The sequence below is a fragment of the Strix uralensis genome, chromosome 3 (genome assembly GCF_047716275.1).
Source record: "Strix uralensis isolate ZFMK-TIS-50842 chromosome 3, bStrUra1, whole genome shotgun sequence".
NCBI lineage: Eukaryota > Metazoa > Chordata > Aves > Strigiformes > Strigidae > Strix > Strix uralensis.
This window is the reverse complement of record NC_133974.1, coordinates 26339801-26363325: the sequence shown is the minus strand read 5'-3', so window position 1 is coordinate 26363325 and position 23525 is coordinate 26339801. Positions and strand designations below refer to the sequence as shown.

The 23525-nt window shown below is 34.4% G+C and overlaps 2 protein-coding genes across 4 annotated transcripts in view; one reads left to right on the top strand and one right to left on the bottom strand.

Annotated features, from left to right (window-relative positions):
• Nucleotides 1-2918, top strand: part of ANGPT2 (angiopoietin 2) — a 44923-nt gene extending 42005 nt beyond the window's left edge. For both annotated transcript variants that reach the window (XM_074861698.1, XM_074861697.1), the window contains 2 exons: nucleotides 257-387; nucleotides 1781-2918. In XM_074861698.1, coding sequence (XP_074717799.1) covers nucleotides 257-387; nucleotides 1781-1941 — 292 coding nt within the window. In that variant the 3' untranslated portion in view covers nucleotides 1942-2918. The remainder of the gene's footprint in view (nucleotides 1-256; nucleotides 388-1780) is intronic.
• MCPH1 (microcephalin 1) overlaps nucleotides 1-23525 on the bottom strand; it is a 134498-nt gene that overhangs the window by 76011 nt on the left and 34962 nt on the right. Inside the window, exons 11-14 of one of the 2 annotated variants that reach the window (XM_074861696.1) lie at nucleotides 16794-16831; nucleotides 13561-13723; nucleotides 6306-6383; nucleotides 3109-3916 (exon numbers count right to left, since the gene is read on the bottom strand). In XM_074861696.1, the coding sequence (XP_074717797.1) occupies nucleotides 3848-3916; nucleotides 6306-6383; nucleotides 13561-13723; nucleotides 16794-16831 (348 nt within the window). In that variant the 3' untranslated portion in view covers nucleotides 3109-3847. Of the gene's footprint in view, nucleotides 1-3108; nucleotides 3917-6305; nucleotides 6384-13560; nucleotides 13724-16793; nucleotides 16832-23525 lie in introns of those variants that run through there. The other variant, XM_074861695.1, reaches the window with a different exon arrangement.

The following is a 23525-nucleotide window of genomic DNA, read 5'->3' as shown; positions in this document are numbered from 1 at the left end:
CTCTTATTTTCTTCTATCATGACACGAACAAAACAGTCATCTTTACAAATGTGGAGGCTGTTCATTAGAATATTGTGCTGGCCATTTCTGCTCATATGAAAACATTATGCTGCAAAATAGCTTACAGTACATTGGCCAGAAGAGAACTCAACAATTTGAACAGGATATTTACTGCAAACTATTCTACAATTATTTTGCAGATCAACTACCATTAACTTTCACGTAATAATTGTTTTTCCACTCCTCACTTCTACAGGATCTACCTTAAAGGACTTACTGGGACAGCGGGCAAAATAAGTAGTATCAGCCAACCAGGAAATGATTTTAGCACAAAGGATGCAGACAATGACAAATGTATTTGCAAATGTTCACAAATGCTAACAGGAGGTAGGAACGGTTTTTTGTTTCTTGGTCTTCCTATTTTTATTGGCACTAAAATTGTCTACAAGATAAATAGTGATAATTTTGACTTAGTAAACTTTGACTATTGAAGAAGTCCAAAACTCACAGATAGAAACACTAGTTTGATGACTCCAAATGAAATATTTTATAATTTGACAAACGTTAAAGTAAAACAAGAGAAGTTAAAACTGGAGGGGAAAAAGTCTCTAAAGTTGGGGTACAAGGAAATCTGTAATTGTGGAACTGATCAGGGAGACAGCAGATTCTTCTTCAAGGAAAGAGATAACATTCTGAGATCAAAACACTTAACTCCCCCCAAAAAATCTGTTTTAGAGATTCAGTTAGTCAGTGAAATGGCTTCTGATTCTTTAGGCACAAACCCTTTCCCTAACTATCCAGGGGAGCAGAAAACCCCCAAAAGCTACTGCATACTGTACATGCCACAGAAGGGTACAAGTATTTAATTAATATTTTAATATAATTATGAAATGGCAAAGATACACCACATATGAGATAGCTACGTTTTTCTAATGATTATTCACTAGTGGAGTTTTAGGTGGTATTTTTACCTTGAACTACACAAGTCATTCTATAATTTGTCAGTCTAGAATTGCACATTCTGAAATGTAAACAACTGCTTTGTGAGTTTGACTTCTCTTCCTGTTATCTCTTAAGCAATGGTTCGTTTCCCTATAGCACAAGTTACAAGACAAAAGACAGCTTCAGTTTATCCAAAAGGATAATTGGATTACTGCCCTGCAAAACAGAACACACACATTATCACCATCATAATAGAAGTATAAAAATATTATCTTATTAATAAAAATAAATTTTCCTTATGACTTACTAACAGGTCAGGACCATAAAGATACAAAATAAGTTTGGGCAGCTTTTCTCTCCTTTTCCTTCTCACCAAGTTTCAGCACAGAGGTTTTGAACTGATCTGCACAGAGAACTGAAACAGATAACTGAATCCTCTAAAAAGAATTAAGAAAGCAGTTCAGATCTGGAAGAACAGGAATTTACCAAAGGGCAGACAAAAACCAAAGACGACTCAAAATATCATTGTAGTTCATGTCGAGTTCTGCTCTCAGACTGTCAACAATAATGTTTGATATCAATAATAAATTAAGTTTGATTGAACACCTTCCCTTCTCAATTTTAAACTACACTGTATTATTACATAAGCTTCAAGAATATGTAGTTAATACATAAATATATTTGTTTTCTGAGGTTGAGGCCAGTATTTTATACTGACACTTCCAAATCATAAGAATGAAGAACTGGGTTTAGATTCTTTCTCATTTCAGGAGATAAGTGCCCTTATATACTATTTTGAAAATTACCTCTGCTGATGTCTTCGTTTTCTGTCTTGCAGGATGGTGGTTTGATGCATGTGGTCCTTCTAACCTCAATGGAATGTATTACCCATTACGACAGAACAACAACAAGTTCAACGGTATCAAGTGGTACTACTGGAAAGGCTCGGGATACTCTCTCAAAGCCACAACTATGATGATTCGACCAGCAGATTTCTAAATGCTTTTGCATTATGTGAATTATGTATTGTATAGTCTTCAAAGACTTCATTTGCTGAGCATATAAAACACACATCTGCAACTTGTCTCATTTTCAAGCCCAGAAAACATGCGCTAGTGTTCTGAAGGGATCAGTTCAGTACAATTCCTGAATTACAATAGCCTTGATCAGCTAAAGATCGTATCATTCAAACCACACACAAAGTCTAAAGCATCACTCTGATGTAACAGTGATTTGGCCAAATGACTGAATAAAAGAGCATCCAAGAAACTGTCAGACAACTTAAAGACTCTGTTTTACTGATCATTTATGTTATGTACGTGTTAGTAAATAACTGGAACTGTGAAAAATACCTAAAATAGTTTTAGAAATATGCATTTTGCCACTGAACTTTAATATTACTCTAATATAAACCACTTAACTAGATCTAGAACTATTTATCTCTCTGTGTCATGTTTGCCTTTTATGTACATAAAGAAATACTGTTCTGTAATTAGCTCAATAATATAGTTAAAGAGTACGTTCTTTCCCCCCATAGTCTCCTAAACAACTTCCTACACTTATTCAGGGATTTTTTCCAATAGTATTACTTTATTTAACAGAGGACAAACAGCATTTAAGTACTTTACATTTATTCTTGGGAAATATCGTGTACAAAAATCACCATTTCTTTCAGTTTGTACTTATTACAGTCACTATCTTTAAGTTACAAAAATCCCTGCAAATTACAATATAGTATGTATTTCTTTATATTTTTATGAAGATTGCACTTTTTTCCTTTCCTTGTCATCTACCTGTAAAATAACTGATCACTATTTCATAAACCGAGACAACGGCATTAACACCAGATGTCCGGTTGTCTATGACAATCAGTTATCACCTGGTGCTGTAGTACATCTATACGTTTTGTAAAAATAACCTAACTGAAAAATATATGCATGTTCTTTGATACAATTAAATTTATGCTCATGACTCAAGATACAAATTACTACCTTTTAAAAATATGGGATAAAAAAATCTGAAAGTTATCTAAGGTCATACTGCTGGTTTTTTTTCAGTAAGGTGGGGACTTCTCCCTAGGAATTCCCCATAGGCAGGCCCTCAATGTATGCCACAATGTGAATAAATTACTCTACTGGGTTTTTTGCTTTTTAAAAATTTTATTACTATGTGCTTTAAAATTGTGTACTGTACATTGCAGTTCAGATTGAGAAGATATTTCTTCATAAATCACACAAAATAATTTTGTGGAGATTTTTCCCCAAATTAGGTTCTAATTCTCATGTTTAGTCTTTGCCTTAAAGTAATATTTTTGTAAACCTTCAATTTCAGCAGATGACTGAATTAGTTACAAGTCAAAAACCCCAGACACAGCATTTCCAGAGGCTTACTTAACAAAAGGTATTGTATCTTAAAAACAGCAAATGATTTTGAGAAAGATGGAAGAAAACTCTTCATTTTATACTGACAGTCATTAAAGCTGCTGTCAGAGTACCCCACCACTCACACCACCACCATCTTCTTCACTGAAAACACGTGTCAGCATTACTAAAGGGTACCAGAGACAAAAAAATACTTCCTGATCTGATTTTAAATTAACCTAATGAATGTAAATTAACAGTCACCATCTGCATAAAATAATGTCAATGTATTTAAGATTAATGTTTAATATTTTATTGTTTCTCCTAGCAAACTTGTAAGGATATACATATCCCAAACTAAAAAAAAAAAACACTTCACAAAATTGCTTTCATGAATTTCTAAGAGATGTCTTAAAAAGCAAGTCTAGCAGACAGTCGCCAAGCTAGTAAAAGAACTAGACATACCAAGAAGCACACGACATACCAAGAGAGGCTGAGACAGCTGGCCTTTTTCAGTCTGGAGAAGAGAAGGGGAAGGGGAGACCTTACTGCTGTCTACAACAGCCTGCCTGAGGACACAGAAAAGACAGAGCCAGACCCTTCTTGGAGGTGCACTGCAATGGGACAAGGGACAGGGAAAAGAGACAGCAAACACAAGTTGGAATTGGGGAAATTGGATTTTTGTTTTAATTTATTCATTTATTACCATGAGGGTGGACTGGACAAGTCCCTTGGAATAGAGTCTGGAACTAGACAACCTTCAGAGGTTCCTTCTAATCTAGAATATTTTATTATTCTCTGAAATCTAATAGAAATCCTGAGTCTAGATTACTGTATTTCCTGCTTCACTCCATTTAACAAGACAACTAAAGAAAATATTCCTAATATTTGAGATAGTAAGCATATCCAGCCCAATAATCTAAAACAAAAAACCAAGCAAACAAAAAGCTTCTTAAAAACCATGATGAATTCTAGCATAGGATGAATGCTCAACCTGGCAAAGAAAATAGTGCTGACTTCTGGTTGACATTAACCTTCATTATTTTAGTAAGAAAACACTATACGACAAGAATAATAAATATTGCATGGCTAACGTTGATTTGCTGGAAAAAAGTCTTTATAAATCTTAAGGCTTTTTGATGACTATTCTAGGAAAGTGATCGAAGATATTAATGTAGACACTGAATGGATCAATTCTGGAAGAAGACTTTTTCATTTTTTGGGAAAACAGTAATTTATCAACACACATGTAAAATTTTAGAGTGAATATGTTTTTAAATGACGTTTTATCTAAATGAGATTGCATGGCTTAAACTGCAAACATCAAAGTGAAGTGAGAGGAGAACATTTCAGGAGGAATGCAATAATAGGAAAAAGAAAGCTGCAAAAACTGCTTTGGACTTGGTACAAACAATTAAAACATAACAGCAAGATAACCCCTTCTTTTAATTCCTTCCTGTAATCAAATAAACAGTATATAAAACTAGAATGCACTTCCATTTTCTCTAAATACTTAGGAAGCAGAAAAGAAATAAGAAAAGAACAGCAATATAAACACCATTCATGCTCCAATAATAATCGTTATCTTTAAAAATAAGATATCTGTTACAGTAACAAACCAGAATGACTCAGGAAAGGAATGACTGGAAAGGTGATGGAAACATCACCTTAGACACTGACTTTGTTCCTCTGCAAGAGGAGCACACTGCAAACAGAAGCGATTCAGGATCTCAGCACAACCATAACCTCCCTCAATTTTATCTTTTCACCATCTTTCAATCCCTCCATACTTCTGCTTTAGGAATAAAAACTGTAAACAGAACCTAAAAAACAACCCCAGCAGGAATCACTTCCAAAGAGTGCTATGTATGTTGTTACTGATAGCATACTTGGTTATTAAACAAGGTAGCCTGAGAAGAAACAGAAAACTCAAAACAGCTTAATGTGAAGTACTGTGTTCTTTTTTCATACAAATACAGAAAAGGGGGAAAAAAAAACATTATTCTTACTTATCTTTCACATTAAGTTTTACCATTCTTAATGTATTTGCTATATTAAAAAAATCTGCTTTCTCCTTTTAGAAAAAATACTACATTATAATGGATGATTAATTTCTTTGGGCTTATTTCAGAATAACTGTTACCATTTCCCTACACTTTAAGAACATACAATTTATAATGATAAAATAGTCTTCATCTCAAACACGTAAATTTACATAAATTATAGATTTAGAAAGAATCTTAAAAATAAGTTCTTAACAGTTAATAAAATGATAGTAAAAATAAAGTTCAAACCCCATTAAATATTCCTTGAGAAACAAGTAGCAGATTATAATATATTCACCTAGCTGCTATAGGAGAAATTGTGAAACCTTTTTTGGCAAAACTATTAGTGTGATTAACTAGTAACCTGCTAGATTTCTATTTGTTGTAAAACCAAAATAAAATTACTGTTTAATCAATTACAACAGATGGAGTGCAGATACACTTGGGTCTGTACAGACACACTATGACCCCACATACACACTTTTGCAGTAGTTCACAATTCAGTACTTGAGAACGATCATTAAAGGAAGGAAAAATACTTCATTTTACCTACTTAGTAGTTTTAGAAGTGCACAGTGATTTTCCATTGCCAAAGTAATTTCTGGACTGAAAATATTGAGTCCATGACCTGAATAATTTTTTCGTTATGCAATAATATGCCTCTCCAGTTTATATACAAGCACAGATAAAATATACCATAAATAAAGGACTTTTATACTTAAATAAGAAGCTAGTTTATATCCAGCTGTTAAGCGGTGAATCAATTTTTTGTATTTTCCATGCATACCTAAGTTTTTGTACAAACTTCAAAAAGTAGTGGACAAAGGAGAAAAGAACCCTTTGCTTTAAATTTTTTTTTTTCTAGTAGGACTTCTTGTTCACAAAACCTATTTAGTGGCCAATCATTTTCCAGATAAACAAAGGAAAGTTCACAAGCTTAAAGAGCCATTAAACTTACAGGAGCTGCAGGGAAGCTGGATGAAAGCTCATATGGTTCCTCTGAGATCCAATGGCCCCGTTCCAAAGACCACAGAACCTAAAATAAATTAAGCGGTAAGTAAACCTCATAATTTCTAAACCAGCAAATTCTTTGAATGTGTAATTACAAGTAACTGCAGTTGCAATACTTAGTTTGATATTTCATTTACCCAAATCAAATGATTCACTGGAAAAGCAAGCGATCAGAAACATACAAATTTTACAACTGAAATAAGCCATTGAAATACCAAAGTCATATTTCTATGCATAGCTACATTAAATTTTAAAACTTTGTGAGGATATTAGATAAGTCAGCTTTTTGCATCATGATACATAAAATTAGCAAAGAGTAGAAAAGGGAAGTCATACTATATCAGTTCCATTCTCTTGCTATAGTTAATCACTGAACTTCATGAGGTTCCTGATGGCCCATTTCTCCAGCCTGTCAAGGTCCCTTTGAATGGGAACATGCCTCTGGTGTATCAAACTCTCCTCATAGTTTTGTAGCATCAAGAAACTTGCTGAGGGTGCACTCTTCCCCATCACCCAGATCATAAATGAAGATGTTAAACAATATCGGATTGACTGGGATTATGCAACTATTGTATATATAAATCAGCCCGCAAAGAAAAACTCAATTTCATTGTCTGCGGTATCCTCCTCTTTCAATGTCACATTCTAGAGAACTAAAAAAAGGTTATTAACAGTGCAGAGTACTGACTGTCTGGAAAATAATGATCATTTGTGCTCAACTGAACTCTGAAACACTGGATCAATATGATCCTTGGAGACTAGCAATCCTAACAGTACTTTCAGACCTCTGTTCCCGTCAGGGCCATCACAAAATGGTTAACAGAAAAAAAACTACTTGAAATGGTTATATTTTCAATTTCTGAAATACACTATTTTTTTTTTTTTTGGTAAAACTCTCCCATTTTTCCTGGGTTGATTTTCTAAACCATTCTTAAAAATAATTTATCATTATAAATTGCAGCTGGTAGACTATAATAATAAAAGCCTCACAAAGAGTGTTCAGAGACTATCCCTTTCTTTATGGGAAAATGGAAAAAGACTGAGGTTCCTACCATGGCTCTGCCCTTGAGTCGTATAAAGGACATTTTCCTACTAATTTCTAGATAGTCTAAATTCTGAAGCACACTCTGATGGAAGAGTTTATTTTTCTCATTAGCTTCATCAATGTGAGCTGAGCCATAAAGCTTCTCATATAGGCAAAAGACCAGTAATTTCTTTGCCATGTTTGTCCACTGTCACACAATTCAACAACTTTTCCCTTTTACAGATATTTGAGTTTTGCAACATCCTTCCTGTAGTAGCAGTTGCCATTTGGCACACCTTAAATATGAGTCAAAAAAAAGCATTGTTACCCACTAGTGAGAGACAGCACAATTCATACGTGCAACCTTAAAAACTGCAGCAACCCCCTCAATACACTACTGCTCCTGCTGCAACAGCTAATATTAAGGGAACAAGATGTGTACCTATACCTCCAAAATGGGATATATGGAATTTATTAGAAAGTAAATCCCTGTGTTTAGGATAAATCTACCTCTGGCAGTCACAGTTTCCCTAAATAGTTCTCAAGCCATTTCAAATAGATGAAATCTGTTTCTCACTGTTAGTACAGCCATGCACCATTAAACTGTTGTCATTACTCACCTTAAAACAAGTTGAATTTCATCAGTGCATGAAATTATTCCCATGCTTGATTCACAATTAACTGAAATATTCTGTATTTTTTTATCATTTTGGAAGATGCCATACAAACCCATGTATTATTAGTTTTAATTTAAATTATAAAACTTTACCTCATAAAATTTGGGAAGCAGAGCTATGAGACGTTCCCCTTAGTCAAAAATTGGCATAACAGATACCAAGCATGATAAAGTTACATTACAGCTCACTAAACAAGAGTCAAAGCTGAACACACTGATTATAAACTAGTAATGTAAATCTTATAAAATGACCTAATTGTATATAGAAAAATAACTTTCTGTAAAGGGCTCTTTTGCCCCAAATCTGTTGCTATAAAAAGCAAATTGCAAACTGAATTTAGAAAGTAATTTTGATATCAAAACCAAGTTCTATAGTCTTTAGTCCAAAGTAGTTTATGCTTGACGACTTTCGGGGGAACCAGCAACCTCTAATATGAACTGCTACAAAAGCTGATGCTTTGTGTGATGCGGCAAGTGATATTTTTCTTGTGAGGGGAGGTGTCCAATTTTGCAGGCTATTGGAAGTGAACAGTGACTTTTTGTTGATAATGAAAAACAGCACATCTTCAAACTTATTGTTGAACTTTATTACAAAAATCCAAACAATATTATGTTTACTTTCAGAAAACGCACAACCAAATATTTGAAAATGCAACAGCTGTACAAAAAGAGAAAATAATTTTATAGTTATTATATCATGCCAAACCTTAAAATAAGACTTAAGCACATTAATAAATCAATGACCTTTAAAAATATTCAAAACCTAAGAAGTATTGCTGTGTTTAGCCAAGAAAAGTATAGTAACTTCTTAAAAACATACAGTTAAAATTGCAATTTAGGATTTTAAGTTATAAATTTTAAGGTAGTACGTGTGTATATTTTTTACAATTACTTTTTACAATTTACAATAAGAATATTGAGATCTGTTAGCTTTATACTTATAGCTGTATATATTTACTGCAAATAAAAAAACCTTGTTAATCTGAGCCATTTATGTCTTAATCACAGTATAAATCAACTTTAACCGAACCAAGAAAATTGTAACTCCTAATACAATTCCTGGAGACGTGCTGCATGAAAATAATTTCTTTGTAAATAATCTTGAGCAGGAACAGATGTACCATCCTGTATAATGTGTACATCATGTCCTTACAGGACCAAAATGATGTTTGTATCACAAGTAACTGGCAAACAACCCAAACAGATTAAAACACAAACCCAAAAGATTAATTATGATTAAGTAATCCCATTTCATTTTCCAGGCCAACTTTACAGTAACAACCTCTATTAATCCTTGCAGTATTTACAGAATTTTGTTTAGAAATGAATTTTGTTTATCTTAACAAAAGATGGATTAATGCTTGTCTATCACGGTTCTGGAATTGAGTACAAAGACATCATATCTACTTTCCTAGATAAAAAGAAAATTAGATACAGAGTTCATGAACAGGTCCTGCAGTAAATAATTAGGTCACCACTCACTAAAACATTCAGTTTTCATGAACACAAAGGCAAGAGCTCTCCATTCTAAGTCACTGAAAGTTTGCTTCTGACTGGCAGAGACAAATTTCAACCAGTATATTTTCATAGCAACACTGAAAAAATGCTTGAAATTCATGTAGGACAAAACCAAGTTATGATTTGCAATATTATTCTTGAGTAAACTAATTTTTCTTGTTAAGTTAGTAATATCTTCATATTCAACAGTTTCTTAGAATGTGGAAAAGGACTAAGAAAAGCTGAAATACTTCAGATATAACTGTTTATATAGAGAACAAAGAGCTATCTAGAAGTTTTCAAATCTGCAGTTACAAAAGATTTAGCTTGAAATATAATGATAAAGCAGTACAGTATGGATCAAGCATGAATGCTGGATATAGGAGTATCAGAAGTTAGGAAAATACAGCTGATAACACCGAGATACTAAGAATAAATCAGATTCTAGTAGAATGCAGTCTTGCTGGTCATGGAGGACACAAGAAAGTAAGAAACAGGGATGGAAGAGGAGAGTGGAAAAAGGATAGTTTTTCTGTGGACTTCTGACAACCTTAAAGGATGTTTTCCTTGGCTTTGGACTCTAGAATTAAGTTGATCTTCTGTTACTTTGTCCTCAAGTATGGACTATTTAATCTAATTCAGTAGCAGGCAACCTGTATGGCACTGAGCTCCAACAAGTGTCCTCTAGGTTATACAGCTATAAGGTTAGCCCCTTGGTGCAGTGTTTTCCTTTGCATATCCGTATCAGCTATGTTCACACTATACAGGAAAATTTACGTCAAACATCAAATTCTCAAGGGTCTGAAAACACACTGTTTGACTAGTCATTATTTAAGGCCTCTTACCTGCCAGCACACTGAATGATAATAGGGTATTTGTACTTAAATAACTCGAAATATGTAAATGGAGTGCTATGGAGATTAAATGGCTAATGGTAAATTTGATATTTCTCTAACATCCATCTTTAAAAGATCATTTTAAGTTTTTCTCAGAAGAAGAAATTATCTCTCCGTGTTACAAGTCAAAAGGCAGAGGTAAATAATATTTCAGCTCCTTAAAACATTGAGAAACATCTTCCAGAAGACAATCATTACTGCTCAAAATACCTTGTTTAAAAGGTACTACTGATTTCTCCAGACTTATTTTAATTGAAGTATTTTATCAATGAAAGTACTTATAGTAGGATTGACTACAGTATAGAAAGGCATTTAAAGGATTCAGTATTGTAGCATTAATGAAGAGGAAAAGGTTATTTTGGTTAAATGAAATTCTCCTGACTAATTTTCTACAGAATTCCTCATGATGGTTAAGTAAAGCTTCAGCTTTCTTTTCTCCAGTTATTCAGTTAATGAATTTGGGTAAAAAGATGGAAAAATTATGCCAGTGACACAATTAGAAATAAGACAATAATGCTCTAACATGATAAAATGCATAGATTTAACCAGATTAAGAAATATTTTTTTTAGAAGTTCAAAGCAATATTTTCTTTCAGTGAAATAAATAACTTAATTCTTGAAGGATTAAACATTAATGGACAAAGTTGTACCCAGCCTCAGTGAAAGATTTAAGCACAGTTCTAAAAAAATTAAAAATAGCAATATTCACAGGTAAGCAGATACTGTAAGATTGAACAAACTTGTGATTTGGAGAACTGAATTCTGAAGTTTTTCTCTAATTCCTTCTCATGCAGCTCTCATAGTAACTTTAGAACTTTTGTCTAAATAGCAGATCAGTAAAATGAGTGAAGACAGCTTCAGCACTTCATCCAATAATATTTACAAGAACAAAATAATCCTTGGAACAATTCCATTTAACTTATTGGTATTATATGAGGGATATAGATGATCCTGCGATGAGTCTAAATGGTAGACTGTACGACAGCAGAAGAAAATTTGGCATTGCTACTAGTCAATACTGGTCTATGAAGAGCATGTGTTGATGTTTTCAGCATGCATTGGTTCACAGAAGTGCAGTGCATAAAATGGGTAATGAAATTTCAGGACAGCAATTGCCAGAATAGTGATTATCCAAATACTGTTGTATACTATGTACAAAGATAGGAAAGTATTTTACTGGATTTTTGTAGTAGTTATCTACATCTTTAGCTATCTTAGTAGTTATTTGCAGCTTTTTCTCAAGGAAATACACAGCTTTCATGTTGGACCACCCTGTTATGAGAAAGTAACTTATAGCATATATGTTGTTACTTGTTTAAACCTCCATACAGAGCCAAGTGTGGGACAGATGTTTCAATGTATTTCATTCATATACGCACAGAATCATATAATAGTTGAGTCTGGAATGGACCTGTGGAGATTGTCTTGTTCAAACCCCTTGCTCAGATGTGTTCCTCTCGATACAGCCAAGGATGCTACCAGCCTTTTTTTCCACAAAGGCACATTACCGGATTGTTAAGGTGACCAAAGATGCAAACCCCTTTATTCCAATCACCAAGAACTTCTGAAAACCTCAAAGTATACCATAACAGCTTCTTCAGATAGCTACATGTATATCATGTGACAAGTTTCACATTGGTAAGTCCCAGACATCTTGAAAACAAAAAGGCAACAGGAGTTTATTTTCTTTTCAGCCCAACAGCTAAATTTTAAAGTATTTATAAGAAAAAGGAAACTAAGGAATTTATTCTACAAACCTTTTCTGTATAAGATGAAGAGCTATTTCCATATAAATTCCAACAGCTATGTTTTATAGCTCTGGAAACATAAGGAAAGTTAAGACCCTGTCATCTGCAATGTCAGATTGAGTGGTTAATCTTTATTATAACAGTGAGCAATTGAGGTGGTTTAACTCTGGGCTGACAGGTAAGGTCCCCACCTGGCCACTGCTCACTCCCCACCTCAGCAGGATATGGAAGAGAATTGGATGGGCAAAAGCAAGAAAACAACCACCTTGTGGGTTAAGATGAAGACAATAAGTGAAGGGGAAAAAAGTTTAAAAAACCTCAAGTGATGTAAAAGTAATCATTCCCACCAGCAGACCAATGCTCAGCCAGTCTACAAGAAATGGCTGCTTTGGGAAAACTCTTACCCAGTTTTATATCTGAGAGTGATGTCATATGGTGTGAAAAAATTTCTTTGATCAGCTGGGGTCAGCTGTCTCAGCTGAGTCCTCACACCCCTCCTTGTGTACCCCCAGGCTACTCACTGGCAGGGCAGTGTGAGAAAAGAGTACACCTTGACGCTGTGTAAGCACTGCTCAGCAACGACTGAAACACTGGTGTGTTACCAACACTGTTTTGGTCACCACTCTAAAACACAGCACCATACAGCCTGCAATGAAGAAAATTAACTCCATACCAGACAGACCCAGCACAGCAAGTCATGATTATCTTGTCTTTACGGTAACAGTCTGGTAACTGTACGTGGTAGTCTACAAGACATTTTGAGGATATATAGTGATTATTTGATCTGTATGCCTGGGAACCATTTCTGTAAATTACAAAGTCTCCAAACTACTTAACTACAAATAGCTTTCCTTAATTTGTTTCCTATTTTACAGTTTTTCCACTATGCAGCAAAACCTCTAATAATTCCCCTTCATATTTACCAATGCTGAACACAATACATATTTCAGAACACAACAAAAATATATTAAAACAGTACATAAAAAATTCAAACTAAATAATGTGACTTAGCTAATTTTGAGCAGAAATGGTTTGTTTATCCTTTAATCTGTTCAAAAATAATGCATGTGACATGAGTTTCTTATCCATGAGATAAGGCTTCAGGCATTTCTAAAATACAAACTGAGGTACAATACAGGAATACTTAGGTTAGATGAAGTACTGAAAGACTGTAAGTCATGATAACAGAGCTTTACACAGACAAATTTCCTCTAATTGAACTAACTCTAGGTAAGCCTGAATATCTGAACATTGCATTATAGTACATAGCATGGACACAAACATGGTTATATGGTTGATATTTCAGCTATACAAAATAAGTTTAATTTATTCCTTAGCAAAATAAAAAAAATAGTTCTTACCCACTCATAAGAAACAATCCAACACCCACGAGCAATTCCCAGCATAACATTCAAGGTACGACGAGGACTCCCTGTAACTACATGACTTGTTGTTTCACATACATCATCTGAGAACAAAAAGTCTCCAAGTTTATTCACCACCTGAATTACTGTATTTTGCTTCCTAAAAAGGAAAAAAACCCCACACAATATTGAACGGATATGCAAAATTATAAAAGCATATACACACAACACAAATAAACTCACCTTATTTCTTTCCTTGCTAATCATTTCTTACCCTTTTCTCACTGAGCCTCTACCCATTTGCTAGCCCTAAATTCATTAGCCTTCCCACTGAGTCCAAACACAACTTCTTCTGTCATCACACAATCATATCTACTTGCACATCAAAGCTCTTTTCTCCCCCACATCTATCTTGTCTGTTTAAATAGAAGCTTTTGAGTCAGGAATTAGCTAACATGTTGTTTGTGTACAATGCCTAGTACAACAGAGCCTCATTCTTGGTTGCTTTTGTAGTACTATCAAAAAAGTATTACCAGGAAATGTAAACATTTAGACACAGATCTCTTAAAAGATTTTTCACTAGGAAGCATCAGATTTTCAGCATCTGAATAAAATGCTGTGTCTAAATTTAGATAGAAGTCCTAAAGTTCTGGCTTGCTACCTATACATCTGAGCCAATGTTTCAGGTAAAAATTCACTTATCCTTAAATACAATTATAATTAAATATATGAAATTAAATATAAAATCCAGAATGGCCTGCTATAACTGGAAATCTAATTTCAGTTCTCTACATAGCTACACTGAAGCACATAAATATATCATCATAAAAACAGTGAGATCTTGGTATCACCAGTGAAAAGCTGCTGCATGAGAACAATTTACTGTTCTTATTAACAATTGTTTTTAAAAATCATTATTATAAATGATCATTAACAATCTTTAAATTAAAGCCCAGTTCCAGTGTCCTCCCTGCTCCCTCTGGCTGACTTGAAAATGTCCATGGCATGCTACACAAGATAAAACAATTAAACACAACCTTGAACACAGTCACATCTATCACAGGGGTGATCCTCTCAGTTAAAACATTTAAGTTAATCGCTGACATAATGCGAGCACACTCCAGAAGCCTCTGGGGTTACTTAATTCTCACTACATTTCACTCCAAAGAATATAACTCAGTTAAAACTTCCAAAATACCCCAGTTAAACCAAACACTACTTGGAGCAACTGTAACAAAACCGCAAAAACTTTTTCACAGAGAATGCAGCAATCTGTCTTTAAAGAAGTTTCAAACAAATATATGAATAGTAAAAACAGTGTAGCAAATTAACTTCACAATTAAATTAAAAGGTGATATTGTATGCGGAAACACTAAAAAAACAAAAACAAAAACTCAAACCACTGACCCTCACTCCAGTGTGAATTCTGGCCTTGGCTACAAGGCTTTGAATGTTACTAGAATATTTACTATTCCCTTTTGATTTTATGAGTTTTAACTTAACATAGCCTACAAGTGAATGTTTTTGCAACATTGCAACCCATAGGGCATGGCCCTGCCTAGATTGTATGCTCAGAGGATGCACTTCCATGCTCTACCTGAACCTTTTCTTAGTTCTTTCTTGTGTCTACACAAAATTCCTTACAATGAGAGGAAAAAGTCCTGTTGTACAAGAATTGAATCTAAGATATCTTGTAAATTACAGTGAAAACTCACCAGTTTATACTTCAGTCAGATGCAAAAACCGACAGATGCAAGTTTACAACAAAATTTCACTGATTCACAAAAACAGGTAGCTGCTGGCTGTGAATCAGTAAGCAGCATTTAAGATAACTTCAAAACCCGATGCATTAAAGAACTGAACTCATGATCTTTAGAATTTAAATTCTAATGAACCACTTTTGAGGCTGTAGCTACTGGGTAGTAGAATTGACTTTTGGCCATTGGGTTGTACTTTGCAGGACTATTTTCTGTTCTTTAGTTCTTTCAGATGCAGAACCTTTACCTTCACCCATTTACAGGTTGTTGAAGGCATACAAATGTAGACAGCCAAAAGCACAATCTTGACAAAGAAGTTCTGAAGAAGAGCAATTATTATCACCAGACATTTTTGTTTAATGAAATATTAATTGGCTAGTGGGAAAAATCAACATACAAGCAACATAAAAGGAATAATGTATTAATAACTTCTTTCAACAAAAGAACTTTTTCCCTAGCTCTACCAGGATTTGATGTCTTTTAGGCAGATCATAGCCTCTGTTTTCCACTACTTCTATTTGCACTGTAGCTATTATCTTTACCTCCCTCACAGTGATCCTGTATTTCACGACTTGCAAAGTGCATTTTATAGTCTTGGTGTTGATAATATCCAGCCACATTAAAGACAAGAAAAGTATTAATTCCATTTTATGTTTCTGACATATATTAGTATACTTGTTAATAGATATTGACAACTATTCACACAGAACTTCTAGAAGGATAGACACTAAGTGCTGTTTCTGAGTACTTTTATCTATGTAACTGTCAGGATTTAATTTCTTCAAACCTGAAACAGATTTGTGGGTAGTAGAAATATCCTGAGTTTTCAAAAAGAATTAAAAAAACCTGTAAGCAAGTGTAGTATAAAATATGAAATTGTGTTTTTGTTGGATGTTCTTTATGCTGCAAGACTTTTAAGAGAATGATAAGAGCATGCCAGAAAATTATTAACTCTCCCCCAAAACACGCAGTGGAAGCTGCTTCTAATTTTTGAAACTAAATGGCTAAAAAGCCTACAACTGATATTTCTTCAGCAACTATTTATATGACAGAAAAACATTTTGAACTGATGTGTCAGATTATGACTTTTTAAATAGAAATAATTAAAATGTATGGGGAAAAAGCTAAGTCTTGGGCTGAAAGCCTGAACCATTTACTACATAAAATTCCTTTTTACACTTCCTTCAGAAAAATTCAAAACTTGCTTAAGATTTTAGTTTCATTGATCTGAAGACCTGTTGAGCTCACCTATGGTGCTACTTCAGTTTGCACCCATAGCAACATAAACATACACACACACTATAGATAGCAATGACACATACATGTATGTACGTGTTTCTAGCTACAATAAAGAATGAAGTGTTTTACCATACAGCTCAAAGACAAATTTAACTTTGTATAGGCATAAGAAGATTATCAGCATTCGAGTTTAAACGGTGTGCTGACTAAATAGTCAAAATGTTTAATACTTACTCAGAAGACATACTCGTCATAACCAGTGTCCTTGTTGGCTAGAGATGTGAAAGAGACAACAAAACATCAAAAATCTAAAGAGTTTTCCCCTTTGAAAAAAACCTTAAATTAGAAACTGTTCTATTAAAAGGACTAAACTACTTCATAATTACAGTATCACCTGGGGAAGAGGCTGTACTAATTAACACATATACTAGAAATATTAAACTTTGAGTACAAAGAAGGAAGGAAACCCCTTCATCACATCTGGTATCAAAGCATCCAATATAGCAGAAAACAGGAACGTAAGTTTTCTTTAGTAAAAACAAAAAGCAAATCCAGTCTGGGATGCCACAGAAAAAAGGATAGTATTTGTGTTCTGCCTTTTCCTTCTGATCAGGTGGAAAGGAAAAGGCAGCTTACCTTCAACAAAGAAAACCTGTAATTTAAAATTATTCCAGTTTCTTCCAAAAGAAAGGCAGAAACTGGCTGAGTGCTGCAGAAACAAGAGTATATTTATTGTAAAGTATAAGTTTAATAATTTTATTTTGATAGTGTAGCCTTTTGTTTTTGTCTTTTTTTTGGCCAACTTCAGTACTTTAAGTCCAGGTTTTTAAGTAAACATTCTTTTCTTGTAAATAAAAGTTGTTCGAGTAATATAATACACAAGGTATGCTCAAAGAGTGCAGCAATCCTAAAACCAGCAATTCTAAGACACCTTAAAAAGCACCCCTACCTTCCCCTGCAATATCCCCCTATAGCTTATGTGCAAAGTAGGAGTGTTTGCCCCATGAAGACTTTAAATAACCTTTTTAAGAATTAGTATTATAGAAGTCAGAAGAGGAAGAAGTATCCTTTGTTCATCAGCAATGACCATGAAAGCTTCCAGCATGCACAAAAGGTAGCACAGAACATGAATTTTAGCAGTATCAGAGAAATACATAACTGAACATAATACAGTCATCAAAAATACATGTAACAAGAGGTTTTGAAAATCTTAGCTAGAATTAGTTGTAGCTACAAGTACATATACATAAGCATTTTAATTTTGTAGAAAAAGTAGATCACCTGATTTTTATACAATGATTTCAAACAATTCTTCCTAATTTTCAAAATCAATATAGGAATTTCAAATTATTTCTCTAGATAACTACTGCTCCATAAGAAATAATCATTCCCATTTCTGCCCCCCCAATATATTACCACAGCCACAAGCGGTAAGCTCCCGAAGTCTCTGCTAAAATTCATTTTCCTTTCAGTAATGCACTGAGCTGAGACCACAAAAATATTTTGAATTGGATTACAGCTGGTAGCACAGGCCAAAAAAGACTTGAGGACAACTCATTTTACCCAGTAATGAATCACAGAACAGAAGAGATATACTCTGATGCAACTCCATCTGTTCTCTCTTATCAGTACAGAACTGTTCTCCATTAAGTGTTCAAGCAATTTGTCACATTTAAGAATGGAGTTTCTTGGAATTATCTCTGTAGACTACAGACTAGACTAACAGTGTGCACCATGACTGTTCATTAATATAAACAATCTTTGCATAAAACACAGTTTAGATACCATTGACAAGCTAGATATTAAAGATAACATAAGTAGTAGTCTTTTCAACATACACATGATCATCTCATTCTGTGGTTGGGTAAATTTGAAAAACATAATACTCAGATACTATTTAAGTCTTCAGAAGCAACATGTAACATATTCAATCATTTTTTAAATTCATGACAAACATGCACTCAGACAACCTTATGTAACCTATACAATACTTCAGAACTGAAATGTCATACAATGAGAAAATGTAAAAACAATCCATAATAAAATGGAATAACACTTCAAATGAGGAAAGGATGACACTGTTATATTGAAATATTTATTTGAGAGAAACTCTATGCAGTATTTCTGGAAATGTAAATTTCCAAATTCTAACTTGTTGCCTGCAGTTCTTACTGGTGATGCCTTAGCCTACTGCTAGCCTGGCAACTGAAGAGAAGATAATATGCACTTACCTGTAATCAAAATTTGTTGTATTCTTAGCCAAAGGACTTTGTACTGCATTACTTTCAACTCCAAATAAACTGTCACGTTTAATTGCTCTTGGAAGTTCCAAGAACTTCACAGTTTCAATTCTACATTTGACTTTTATACTCAAAGAGTTTGAGCAAAAATAACAACAATGCAACTATATATATTAAATATATATATCATAACAATATAATTAGTATTAAATAATAGAACCGCAAAATTTTGAGTATATACACTCAAAAAGACATGTAGTAAGACATTGAGTAAGGGTTCTCATGGCAGGAGGACTGCACTATTAGGCACTCTACTGAGCAGGTTAGGTCAGGTGATTGAAATCTGATGTGGGGCCACATTATACAATTGTGAAGGCGTAGCTCATACTGTCTTAATACATGTTGTTGGATTTGCATAAACTCCTGAACATTAAAGGATCCTGGGATGTGACAGCCTAGGAAGGCATAAGACATGTCTTAAAAGCAAACTTTTCTCTATCCAATCTTTCTGGGCTGAAAACTCATCTATGTCAAATATGTATGCTTCAACATGGTCATGATGTTCTCCTTCAGTATCTCAAGCCAAACCTCACTGCCATCAGAATGAATCTCTTTGGGTAAAAGTCTGGAGGTAAATCCACACAAAAGAATTGCACTAGGTTCTGAGGGCCCTTGTATACTACTAGCTCCAAAGTCAGATCCTGATGTGCCTGTTCAGAATGTGCAGAATAATACCCATCTTTACAACTTTTTATAAATGAAATGTCACGAAAGTACTACTAATCAGACCACCACTTTTGCCAAACTTGGGTTAAAAAAAAAAACATTACTATAAACCAAGGCCAGAGCAGCTCGAGATCCTGCAGCTGGCTGCTTCAGCTTCAGAGCAGAAATGTTTGTTAACAGTTCCTTAATACCTTATCTATAGGGGAGTGAAAATACTGGATCCACCTAAATTAGGAAACCTGCAGCCTGTCCTGACATTACCCTGCAGTCAGCTTTTGAATTGTAGTTTTTATGCTACAAAAACATAGCGTAGAAGATGGAACAGTGAGTATTCTGGGCAAATGTCAGTGTACCTCAAAGCGATTCAAAGACTCAAGAACGCAGAGGATGCATACAAAAGGTAGAAATTTAAATAAATTTAATTTCTTACAAACTATTATTTAATCTTAATTCAGAACTGCATATTTTTGCAAGTTAGAGTTCATTTGCTAAGCAGACAACATTTTGTTTTATTGCTTCAGTAAGACAAGCAGTCCTCTTTAATTACAGTTACCAAGGAGAAAACTTAGCCAAACTATGTTTTAATTTTCAGTTGTACATATTTCAAGTTAATTGCTTCCCCCACTTGCTATGCAGTTTTTCTTCTATGCTCTTTGTGTCTGTTTTATTTTACATGTTGCTTTTATTGCAAAAGTTTTTGAGTTAGCATTTTTTTTTCTGAGCAGCAAAAAGACATCTGGTGAGTATCGTTATGAGTTCTAATGCACATTTGTAGCAGGATTATTATTAATAAAACACTGGAAAAGGTGGTATTAACTGGCCCTTTTATTTATCATTAACCTCTGAATCCTGAAAAGCTGTATATCTGTACTCTAAATCAGAACATACTTCTTTCTGAATTATTTTTTAGGTCTGGAATACAGGCTGTATTATAAACTACATGCTTCAGCTTTCCTTTACGTATTTCTTAGGAGCACAGTTGCATTAAGTATTTCTTTACAGTGTGCCAACAAGATTTTTATAAGTCATCTGAAATATAAAACACGCCTTTCAGTAGCTCAAAGGAAATAGTATTTGTAAATCTTCCCAGTACTTAAAATACGATGTGATACTTCCTGTATGTTAACTGACTTATAACACAAAAGAGGCATCCAACCTCAAAATGTATTCTTCTTTCTTCTAAGTTTGAGCAGGTGTTTCTTGAAGCTGAAGGACAATAAGAGAATAGTCTTGTTTTGTACAACCTGCTTTTCAAGAAAGTGAACTCAAATTTTGTTTCCCTGAGAATGTCATGAGTTGTTTTTCATAAGTGACAAATGAATTTAAATGTGACCATAAAATATGTTTTTCCAGGCCAGTTCTCAAGAATAAAGTGCATTCATGCTAAGAATTGACTTGATAGAAATAGTTTTACATTTGTGACTCATTAAATTCCTGCCTAAGTATACTAGATCTTATTTTGTCTTTGGGTCAAGAACCCAGATATTTTTCAAGAAAGGATTTCAATCAATAAATATCACTTTTGAAGTCTGTATTACTTAGTCCAAATTCTCCTCTTATGCCTTAAAGCTGACTGAAGTTCTGAAAGAAATAATCTTCAGTGTACTTTCAAACTCAGACATATGTTGTGATGGAGTAAAATAAGACCTTCACCTTCAGGACTCATTACTTACCCTATGTGGTTTGGCCAATATACCAGGGATAAATGACTTTTTTGGAAACGGGAAGGAGGCAGGGGAAAGTAATGCATGCATGTGCAAATAAAGCATAAGGGAGAGTACAAGATTATTATGCTACCTGTTTTGTATTCTTCCAATCCCTTTTTTCTCTGGCTATTGCAAGTCCATCAAATGGTTCTGAAATTGGTTCAGAACTCGTATACTCACTTTTGATCTTTACAGCTGTATTTCAGAAGTAACAATCTTCAGTCCTACTAGTACATGAGCCAAAAAACAGAGCCACGTGTAGCATGAGAATATTCAAGAATCAGGTTAATTGCACTCTGCTTTTATCTAGAAAGGTTGTAACGAGGATTCAAAACTTTAAGGCTGTTTTTAGAAACAATCTATAAATTGTTCTACATTAATTTATTCTATTCAAGTAATTGTGGCTCATAGCTGAAAATAATTGGTAATTGTAATAAATGATTACTATTCAGTAGTTTTAAAGAGCAATTATTCAAAGCTGTTATTTACTTTCTGGCTGGCCTTTCTCCTCTTATCAGTCCTTTGATACTGGTATTTTTCCAGTTTCCTCTGGCTGCAAACTCAATTTCGACTGTAATTTCCTGACCAAATATAGTACCTCTGCTTTGGTCCTAGAAGGATGTGAAAAATGCACCCATCTTATCTAAATCAATACTACCATGGGGAAAGATGAAAAAACAAAGCAGGCTATAAGAAGAAAGAAAAATAAGATTACATGACAGGTGCCTGAGCATCAGCTTTCCTTCACTGCCAAAGATGAAAAAAAATGAGAAATCCTGTAACCACAGACACAGAAACCCCTAGAACTTCTGTTGGCAAGATTAAGGATGGTGAATAGCTTCAGATTTTTCAGACTAGTAGTGTCACAGTTTACAACTTACTGTCAGTTTTCCACATGCAACCACAACAGTTAAGAACTATAGTAAAAAAAAAAAAAAATCAACCTAGGGGGATACAAAACTCTGTAGCAAGGGACAGCTTTCACAACGTCTGGCTGTGATCATTAGCAAAACTAGAGACTGATTTTTTCTGGTAGGACAGACAAAGATTAAGGGGAGAGCAGGTGCTCCTTCTCACCCCTTTGACTGCAATCAAAAATTTCTGAGTCAATCAATATGACATGAAAAAAAGCCAACAAACATGATTATCATTTCTGCGAGCACAGACAGCAGAGGTTCCCATTCTGATGGGAAGCCCAAGCCTTTCCAACAGGTACAAAATAGGGGTTGGCTTCCCAGTCAGCATCACTCAGGAAGAGAAGCAGCCCAGTTCTCAACTGCCTTTTACTAGGAAAGTTTTACCTCTAGACCATACAATGTGAAACCTGAGGAGACACAGATGGAGACACTGCCAATATAACAAAAGTGAATCTCAAGAATTGGTATGCTAAGGGGAGGAGAAAGCTACTTTATAGTTTAGATTCTAATAGTAAATGAAAGCTCAGGTGAAGGAAAGACACTCTCACCCCAAAGAAGTAATAAGACAGGAGAAAGAGGAACAAGGGCTATCATGGGGCAACACTGTGTTATGGGGAAAACTAATACATGCAAGCAGAAATATTTTAAAGACCAACTAGGGCATAAATTAATTTTGTCATTAGCACCAAATAACACCCAATGTATACTCACCTTCCCAAATGATCTGTGAGGAAGTCAGGCACAGTTAATTTTTTTCTGCTGAAATTTTAAGCAACATGAACTTCTTTCCCCCACTCCCCAGCTTCACCAAGGTTAACAAAAATAGTTTGCACCCTTCTGTGTATAATTTTAACAAAAAAATTAAGCATGATTTAAGAGTGAATCTGTTTCATCTGTTCAGATATTAAACACTGGTTTTGCTTTCATAATGATCCAATGATGTGAACAATTTCTTTGGACAGCTGACTTATGACCAACTAAAAGCAGAGCAACATAAAGCTACAGCTGAGATACCCTATGCCCTACCTGTGAAATAAAAACTAAGCCACAAGGTTAGTGGGCAACAGTAGATTAGCTTCAGTGAAATTAACGGTTTGATTTTTAAGCCCTCATCAGCCATCCATTCCATTTTTGGCAATGGTGGCTGCCACCCATCATGGAAGGTTCATTAGAAATGACATCTGCCTTAGCTACTTCATTGCAGACATCAGTGGCTCAGTTAACACTACTCACAATGGGTCACACATTGGGCAGAAGCAACTGACACAAAGAGACACATTTCCATTGTGCAGGCTGTAGGGGTGAAACCATTTTAAGAGGGAAAGAAGCATTTTGCATCACCCCAACTGTTAAATACTGGGCTTGCACAACTATTAA